This window comes from Physella acuta, unplaced genomic scaffold (genome assembly GCF_028476545.2).
Source record: "Physella acuta isolate Inbredline_101_S28 unplaced genomic scaffold, ASM2847654v3 ptg001622l, whole genome shotgun sequence".
Lineage (NCBI taxonomy): Eukaryota > Metazoa > Mollusca > Gastropoda > Physidae > Physella > Physella acuta.
This window is the reverse complement of record NW_026733136.1, coordinates 99656-110000: the sequence shown is the minus strand read 5'-3', so window position 1 is coordinate 110000 and position 10345 is coordinate 99656. Positions and strand designations below refer to the sequence as shown.

General features: G+C 33.4%; 1 protein-coding gene across 1 annotated transcript in view; it reads right to left on the bottom strand.

Annotated features, from left to right (window-relative positions):
- LOC131929376 (sodium- and chloride-dependent glycine transporter 1) overlaps positions 1-8838 on the bottom strand; it is a 14585-nt gene extending 5747 nt beyond the window's left edge. Inside the window, exons 1-7 of the mRNA XM_059285530.1 lie at positions 8598-8838; positions 4455-4668; positions 3797-3928; positions 2299-2481; positions 1053-1155; positions 559-691; positions 316-450 (exon numbers count right to left, since the gene is read on the bottom strand). Of these exons, the coding sequence (XP_059141513.1) occupies positions 316-450; positions 559-691; positions 1053-1155; positions 2299-2481; positions 3797-3928; positions 4455-4668; positions 8598-8702 (1005 nt within the window). The 5' untranslated portion in view covers positions 8703-8838. The remainder of the gene's footprint in view (positions 1-315; positions 451-558; positions 692-1052; positions 1156-2298; positions 2482-3796; positions 3929-4454; positions 4669-8597) is intronic.
- Between the last annotated feature and the right edge of the window lie 1507 nt (positions 8839-10345).

Genomic DNA, 10345 nt, shown 5'->3' with positions numbered 1-10345 from the left:
AGTAAAAAAAAAAATTAGCTATTAACTACAATTTATCTTATCTACTTGCTAAATATTATCATTTTTTCAAACCTGTTTGTTTCAATAGTAAAATAAGTTTTAAATACACAATGCATCAAAATGAATTCCCTTTACATATTACTGTCATCTATGTTTTTGTACAATATATAAATAACATATATCAAACAGAACATATCTGAAACTTTAAACCAATGTTTTACTAGTTCATCAGAGCTCTATTATATTTTGTGATCAAATGTATTGATAAATTTCTGAACCAAATAATTTGCACCAAAATTAAATCCAATGGCTTACCCTAGGATCAGCAAGTTTTTGGAAATCTGGTTTTAAGTAGTAAATAATTCCATCTGTAGCGCCATCTAGTGTTAACCCTCTCACCAGCAAGACAGTCAACATGATATACGGGAAAAGTGCAGTGAAGTACACAACCTAAAAAATAAAATACATGGACAGTTAATTTTTTTTATTTGATAATAGAACGGTAATCCTCTAGTAAACAATTAATCTATATATGTGAGTATCAACAATGAGACAAACCTTGCCCAGAGACTGAACACCTTTAATTAAAGCAGCCCCAACAATCACCCACGCAAAACATAAGCAGCCAGCCAGTTTCCAGTTGATTGAACCAAGCTCTTCAATGCTTTCTGACTGTTGCAGCACATAATATCTAGAAATAGAACAGAGATTATTGTAAATCTTACATTTATCTATGTATTGTACAGAGAATATTGTGAACGTTACATTTATCTATGTATTGTACAGAGATTATTGTGAATCTTACATATATCTAGATATAGCACAGAGATTACTGTAAATCTTACATATATCTATGTATTGCACAGAGATTATTGTGAATATCATAGGTAAAATACTAGATATCTATCACCATATTTTAGAAAAATAAAAAGGCAACAGCTATTTTATTTTGTACTCCGTTTTCTAGTATAGTCTAAGTGCTATTTTTTTTTTAAATATAAAAATTATTTTAGAGATCGCAAGATAGATCTTAAGATAGCGTGTAATCTTACCTATAATACTCTTCAGCAGGTGTATTGGAAACTTTATGGAGTGATGAAGCAGTACTATTAAAACTAGTTAAATTAAAATTGACACCCGTAGAATTTTTCGTTTCTGAAAAAAAGTAATTTAAGTTTAGGATTATAAAACATTTTAAATCAAAACCTGTCACAGTAAAGAAGTTGTAGTTTTTTTTAAACTTATAGCTAACATAGTTTATTCTCCAAGATTAGAAATGCTTGCCTTTAACAGTGGCTGAAATATGGCAAACAAATTTTTTTTTAAATAGTCCCTAGAGAGATTGATGGCCCTACTTCTGTGGCTTGGCATGTTAATAAATAATGTACCCAGCACAATACTTTTATTCTTTATCTCCATTATGATATTAGGTCAACGTGTGGATAATAGGACAAGAGTGAATAGCTGAAGCTTATGACCGGGATTCAAACTGCCTTTGGTTTGCATTTGTGTCATTATACTAGCCACACACTAACTTTACTCTTCCCTATCATTATTTTAACATGTGTTATATTTTTCTTCCTTATCATTATTCTGGCGTACACTAATTTCTCTATTTCCTGTAAACAGACTAACATACGCTTATTTTTCTCATCCACGTCATCATAAACCAAATATTGTCAAGAATTTTACTACTCTCTCAATAATTTAAAAGACTGTATAATTCAAGTTCGAGTAGGAACGCAAACACTGAATTTCCTAGCAATCTTGTTTTGAACCTGACTCTTACAATAACCGTAACTTCAATACTTAAAGACAAGCTTAAAAATAAAACCATTTTGCCTTCAATAATTTTAAGGGGGTGGACGCTGTTAAAAAAAAACTTTTAATACCAGAGAGCTTTTGGGTCCGGTAAAAACACTAAATTTTGGGGTCTTAAATTTAATAATTTTTAATGGACCCACAATTTGAAAATCCATAATAAATTAGTTTGAAGATCTGCACTTAAATTTTTTAGCTGAGGACCCCAAAATTATGGTAGAAGATTTTGAATTCATTCTTAATTGGGTTTAAAATATAATACTTAATGAATGATGGAAATCCTATGAATAGGTTAATTTTTCAAGATGGCAGTTGTTGTCAAAGTGATAAAGATTTTCCCACCAATATTTTTTAATGGAAACATGCGGATGTACCTTAATAAAGCTATAAAGAAAAAGTTGTTAGCTCTCTAGTGTTAATTTTTTTGTTTACCAGAGCGTAATCCATTAATAAGAAGCATATTTCTTTGTTAGTTACCGTTGATAAACGTTTGATTGAGATCATGAACCAGGCAGGCGTCTGTGTTCCAGCTGTTTCCACATGACGTCCATGGCAGAGCATCCGTAAAAGACGCAAACAGGTAAAACAAAATTTGAGCAATGACAACATTGTAGTAGAGACTGATGAGCCAAGATACTATAACCATGGCGTAGCCTAGACCTGTGGAGGAAAACAGTCTAGCTTTTAATACTTAGTGAGTTCATTGTTTACGTCAACACCAATAATAATTGTATTGTGATTCGTGTTGCAGAAAGTTTTAACCAGCGTTAATTTTAACTGCCCATAAAACATGCTCAGTTTGGACAAGCAGACCCTAATTAGAGATAATATACTACAAATTTCTTGATAACATAACCAAATCACAAGAATAGTTTTTATTAATTTTTAACATTTTTTTTCAATTGTTTACTCTTTTAGGCAACAAGGTTACTACTATATTAATGTACATCAGAATTTTAAGTTATCTAACCTTACATTTTAAAAAACTAAGTTATTTTTTTCTATGTCGGCAAAACACCTTGCCTTGGGTATAACACTGTACAGCTTCTTACTTCTATGACTAAAGGGAGTTTAAAGTACTTGCTAATATACTCAATTCTTATTAATTTACATACAATTTAGAATTCATATGTAGACCAGAAAGTCGACTTACAAAAAATGATTGTAAATGTAATTGGCCAGTTTTTAAAAAAAAGTATTAATAAAGGCACATTTATGAATTGGGTAAAAACTGACCTACTAAAAAATTCATAACAGATTTTTTAAATATGCAAAATAATATAAAATAAGGGTTAAAATCAGTGTGTCAAATTATATTTATTAAAAAAAAACAGACTAGAACTGGCTTAAATGAAATATTTTAGATGAAATTCTCCATGTTAAAGAAATTGACCTATATATAGGTCTTTAATAAATGATTACTTAGCTAAAAGGTGGTGCTTTAAGATAAAAAAATGGTATTCCTGTTTAAAACAATAGACTTGTATTGTAAATATGCATTTATGTTTATAATGCGCTGCTCTAAATAAGCTTGTCTGGTTGAAGAAAAACTGCTTTTAGGGTTCTGGGTTGAGTGACCCACATTTTAAATAAAACAGGACTAAAATGGACACATCATAAATAAATACTAAATAAAATATACAAGTTCAAATAAGTGTGCCTCATTTTATTCTTGTTTTATATAACAAGAATTGCACTGATATTAGTGAAATATTCATAGTAATTATAGATGATGTGCTCTCTATGAGTGTAGCCTGAGTCAGTGACCTCAGCCTTATAAAAATCAATAATGTCTGCTGGTTCTACACTGAAAACTCTATACTTGAAAGTCATCACAGAGATCAATAAAGCATCTAAAAATAACTTGACATATTTAGCTCTCCTCTGATTTATGCTGTCTGTCCGGGGTCTTAGTGTGTTGGTCAATCGTTATTGTAATGTCTTTTGTTATAGTCTATGAATAATAAAAGCTAACCTTTAAATAATGGATTGATTCTCCATATGGTTATAGGTCCGAGACTAGCAAACTGACCAAAGGCTAGTTCCATAAAAAACAGTGGCAGGCCAACACCAATCAACATTAAAGTATATGGGATGAGAAAGGCACCTATGGGAAAATCATAGTATACAATTTACATGTTTAAGACATTTTTCCAAGTAAGATTATATTGTAAATATATTATTTCTCAACACTAAATAAAATACTATTAACTTACATCACAACCACAGGGCATTTAGGTTTATAATTAGATTTTTAAACTTGCATTAAACAGTTTAAATACTTATACTAAAACATACCTGTACGGCTAGTCTCACCAATAACAATAATGCATAAAGCCTTAAACACTTAACCTATTACTAAACTAATGTATTAAAATATTGAGTAAAGTAAAGTGAGAGAACAAATTAAAGATGTTTGTCTTTTTAATATCTCTAGCTAGTCCTGAATTTAACCTAAGATTTAAAAAAATTAAAAAGTGCTGCTCCGCCAGCATTGTAGGTAAAGCAAAGAATTGTTACATGTGATTTCTGTTATACAGATTTGTATTGTGAGTATAGCTTATCAAAATCAACTCTACATCTAAATGACCTAGATCTATTTAGAAATGGGTTAGTGAACAAAATGTATTTACCTCCTCCATTTTTATAACACAAGTATGGGAACCTCCATACATTCCCCAGCCCAACAGCGTAACCAACACACGACATAAGGAAATCAAACTTTCCAGACCAGCTTCCTCTGTCGGGGTCACCAGGTGCAAACTCAACACCATCTTGTAGTACAGCTGACCCAATGCTGTCTCTAGAGCTGTAGTCCCCACCAACACTGTACTCTCCATCTTTACTCTGTAAAAAAAATGAACAGAAAATGAGGCGTTTGTCAGAACAGCTGTAAGGCATATTGATGCTGATTTTAGGCATATATCTGTGTGCACATTTTCTGTGTGCGTACTTTTCTCTTTGCATTTTTCTGTTAGCGTAGTATACACATTGGTAGATGAAGTTGAGTTTATCTGTTTTAATTACCCCAGCATACATTGGGACAGAGTGGACAGCGCTATACCCAGCAGTGAGTCAGGTACCCATCAGAAATGGGCATATATATATATATATGTATGTATAGTATTATATACTAATATATAGATTTAGGCCTTGATTGAAATTCTGCCCACAAAGTTCAAGAAATACTCAGCCTGAAATGTCAAAATGATAATAGGCCAAATCAAAACACTAAAACTATTTGGCCCTATTAATTTTAATAAATATTAATTAATATTAGGCCTAATAGACCTATATTATTTATTAAAGATTATAGATAGATAGATCTAGATCTAAATCTTAATCTAGATTCTAGATCTAGAATAGATGGTGATTCCAGATCTACGATATTTTTTTTTATTCATTGACTAGGCCAAATAAATTAATATTAAAAATAGACATGGACTAAAACAAATAGAGTGATAGGCCTAGATTCTAGATCTATATTTTAAATTAAATATTTTATAGATCTAGATCTAGAGTCTAATTAATTATTATATCAAAATATATATTATAAGGTTGTTTTCTTTTTGTTTTGTTTTTTTTTTAAGGTAGGGCCTAGACTCTATATATACTAGATTCTAGATCTATATATAATCATAAAATGTGACAGAGATAATGTCACAATAATGACGTGAATAATGTGATAAAGTAAAGCCTCGAATCTCTTACGCTACACTCCTTTTTTTCCCCACACCTAGAATCTAGATTCTTGTTCCCAAAAAGGGTGTTGGGAGATTGCGAGACGCGAAATGGCGAGGCGGGAAAATGCGAGACATACCTGCGGAATTAAGGGGAAAAAGCGAGACACTTTTTGCGGAAAAAAAGTTTTTTTCAAGCTTTTTTCATCTTTATTTATTTAAATTATTATTTTTTTTGTTTTAAAATAAACAAGCATTTGTGATTTAGTCATAACCTTTAACACGAGTGTTGTATGTTGTTATTTTTTATCTAGATTTTATTATATAGATAGATACTAAGAAGATAGATAGATCTATATCTAGATCGATCTATTTCAAAATCCTAACATATCGTTGCTGTGCTACATACTGTCATAGCTCGCTCTCGTTAGCGAGAGGAAAATCCCGTCTCAGTCGTCATTAATTTTAAAAATCTAGCCCGCTCATGTTTATACACAGAGCCGGCGTTAGGGGGTGGCGAACGGGGCGGTCGCCATAGGCCCCGCGCTTGAAGGGGCCCCGCGCTTCAGCACTGTCAGTGTTATCTGAATAAGTTTGTAAACTTAAAAAAAATGTTGCTGAATTCAATTGGGAAAAACTAAATGGTCGGATGCCGACGTTGTTGATTGTTATAACTGAGGCCACGGTTGATGTTGGTGAGTCCCACCTGAACTGGGACAGGCCGTAATTCGATACAAAAATAGTGTCACGCCTACCCTTTGTGTAGGGTACGGTCGCCTGGCATTTGACCTGAGCTGACTGGAGATGGCGGTCGAGAATTACCCCACGACGTAAAGAGATACCCTATTGTATGCGGACCGATGAAGACGTCCTTTTAGTGAGCAGACGGGATGTCTATAGTAGACAGTTAGTGACCTGATGAACTCTAGTCCTGACTTTCTTGTTGTAGATGTCGTATAATGTCGTATATGTACAGTGTTTCTTCCAGACTTTTTTCTCCGGGGGGGGGGGGGAGGGGCACTTGAAATTTTCGGGGGGGGGGGGCGGTAGACTTTCCTTGGGGGGGGGGGGGGCGGACACTGTTAAAAGTATATATTTTCTATATGAATTATATAAATTTCATTTCGTTTTCGGGGGGGGGGGGGCGGGCTTGCGCCCCCCTCCCCTGAAGAGATGCCTGGAAGAAACTCTATATGTAGGCCTACTTGTCTTGGTATAACAAAATTAACATTCAGTTGCGTGCAGAGGGGTGGGAGGAGGGCGACGAGGCGGGGAGGGGGGGGGGGCTTAGGATCTATATCAGGCGGCATTAAACAGAGTGATTTATTATTATTTTTTGGAAGAAAGTTAAAACTGTTGTTATGTTGTGTCACCTTAAGGATTCACCCGTTCAATAATTAAGACAATAATGATTTTGGTTTTAAAATATTGTATGAATTCTAAACAAATTTTGAAGTCTATACTGTTTTGATACATCAGGCCGAGTTCGCTGTATTGTAAACATTATTTTCCTAATTATTTGGCACGTGATTAAATTTTTTTAAGTGATTTGGTATGAATTACATAACTGTCAAAAGTGATTTAATATCTTAGAAAAGGAAAAAAAAAAATCTACGAACATTGGGTTAATACATGGGAGAGATAAAAATCTGTTATTATACTGGAAAGTTTGACATTAGCTTATAAACTCCAAAACATTTGTGTTATTATGTGTACATCACATTATATAGGCCTTTATACATACATACATATATATATATATATATATATAATGGAAAGGCCCTGCGCGGATGGTTGGCCCTAGGCCCCGCGTATTCCTAACGCCGGCTCTGTTTATACATAATTTCTATGCAACAATAGAAAATATGTTTCCGGCGGTAGCGGATCCGGGCACGGTGATCTTCAAAGACGGTAAATCAGGCGGCCTCGGCGTTCCACACAAAAGACAGAAGTTGATCTATCGTCGGCGGTATTTCCGTCGGTTTCGAACAAGGTGGTATTCTAAGTCGACACAAAAGATGGGAGGAGTTGACAAATCATCAGTATGTCTAGTACGGAAAAATCGGAAGTTTTAACAATGTAAACGAAACGTCTTTGAAGTCTGGACCAAATACCACTGAAAATCGGGTGCGGTAAATTTTTCGCAGAAATCTTCGCATTTCAACGCCACCCAGTGTAGGCCTAAGTATCAGGTTGTGGTAAAATGCGAGACAAAAAGTCACGTGACCGACCGTTTTCGCGCCCTTCTCGCATTTCCCCCCCCCTCGCCATTTCGCTTTTCGCAATTTCCCCATACCCTCCCAAAAATGCTCTCTCGTCCCCGTATGTTGAAATAATTCCTAGAAAGAAATCCGGTTCCGTGACATTAAAAGAATAGCCTACCAAGCCCTTCCTTTGTTATGCCTTTTCGGCGGGTTATTATTTCTGTCCTATGAATGAACTAGGCCTAGCCTAGAAAAACAAGTAGGCCCTAGATCTAGAATCTAGCCTTCTTTTTGTTTCGAATTTTTATAAATACTTAAATTTGCATTTAGGCCCTGATCTACTAAAACTATCTTATCAATAACATGTAATGCCTCGCAAATAATAATAAAATTAGCAAACAATATATATATATATATATATATATATATATATATATATATATATATATATATATATATATATATATATATATATATAGGGCCTACTTAGATCTAGATAATCTAGATCTAGATCTAGACCTAGATCTAGTAGTTAAATAAATATTTATTTATCAATATCGAAAATGTCACTTAGGCGCTTTGTTGTTAGACTGTTAACTCAATGTTGTTTAAATTATCCACCATAAACTAAATTAAAATTAAGAATGCAGAAGAAGAAAGAAGCTTTGGCCTATAGATCTACTAGATCTAATAGTAATATAATTTATAATTAGGCCCTAAATCAAATATAATAAAAACTTTTTAATTAGAAAAGCCTTAACTAATTTAATTAAACGTGACGTATAGAATATACTATAGAAAGTTAAAGATCTAGAGATTCTCGGTCTAATACATTTATTTAATTTTTTTTAAATACTTAATAGGCCTACTTAAACTTCTTAATAATACTTACTTCTTCGGATGACGATATATCATCCCGAAATTCATTTACGCTAGAATTAGATCTGTATCCTGATATTTCTTCTATTTTTACTATTTCTAAATCTTTTCTACTCATAATTAGATTTAATTATTAACGTTTCTATTTTTTTTTTATTATTATTAAACAACTATGTTCTAAAATTAAACAACTTTTCAAAAATTAAACAACTATTCGCATCCCGGTAAATGTTGAACTAAACCTTTTCCCACATTACAACACGTTTTACGCGGTTTCACGATTTCGCTTACGACTCAACAAGGAAGCGAGTTGTTCACAAACGATAGAGGCATCAACCTACATCGCGTAGCTTCTATTTATAGAGTCCTTTCATAAGACGTCACGTCCGTTCGTGAATGTAAACATCCGCCATCTCGGTGTACAGATCTACATTCAAAATGGTGATTTGTGCGGTGAAAGGTTGTGATACTCGAAATGGCAGATCTAAAGGGATTCCTTTATAGTGTTTTAATATCTAGAATCTAGCTCTAAACATGGCGTAAACAAAATTCGGACCACATACTAGCCGTCACGGCCAGGCTCTGCACTGGCCCCGGTTTTAAAAAAAAAGGACCGTGACTTGTGCGTTTATTAAGCAGTACATACCCGGCTTTACCCGAGTATGAGATATATTACTTTCCCAATTAAATGTCCATATGCAAAAAAATGGACTTTTGAGAAAATAACACATAATCCTAAACCTAACTCTAATTCTAACCTTAACCCTAACCACAATCAACCACAACAAAAACCAGAACACAACTGCAAACGTAAGGCAAACACAAACAGAAACGCTAACGAAAACCCAAAAAAACATAAATGCAAACACAAACGAAAACACATACGAAAACCTAAAAGCAAACAATAACGCAGATGGAAAATATAAACTTAAACACTGTTGTTGATCAAAAATAATAATAAGTAAACAGTACATTCAGTGTACAAAACGGTCGTATTTAAAATTCCCCTTTTTACCTACCTCATTGCACTTTATCAAACCATGCTAGTTAGATAATTGTTGTTTAATTTTTCCAACATCAAAACAAAGTTTAAAAAGGTATTTATTTCTTCGGTTGAGCAAGTGGTGCAAAGGGACATAGTTTGTATACTTTTTTCGAACACAACTGCAAGTTTTGTAAAGGGTATAATATTTGGTTTAATTTTGTTCTTTTCACATTATGTCAATCAAAATGATAATTTGTAAAATGAAAATTTAGTTTGAAAATAATTAATATTGAGTTTTTTAAGTATCAATTTAGTTTGTTGTACGAAAATGAAGACATAAAGAATGTTACACAATGGCGATCAAGTCAGTGGCGTGCAGACCTATGTAGATGCCCGGGGCAAACTCAAGCGGAAGATGCCCATATATATATATATATATATATATATATATATATATATATATATATATATATATATATATATATATATATATATATATAGCTTAGTTAAAAAAAACAAATAAGTTATGTTGGACGTTTATATACATAGAAAAGCATTTTTTAAAAATTGTACTTATCTTAATTAAGATGAAAACGTTGACTACAGCCAGCTAAATCCAAATGGAATGAATGGTTGGAACTTGGGGGGAGGGGGGGGGGGGGGTTGGAAAGGGGGAGACATTTGCGGGACGTGTCGTGGTAGGGAGGGGGGGCGTCTGTGATGCACTACAAAAGAGTCTCATCCGGTGTTGTATTACTGCCCGGGACCGCAGGGAC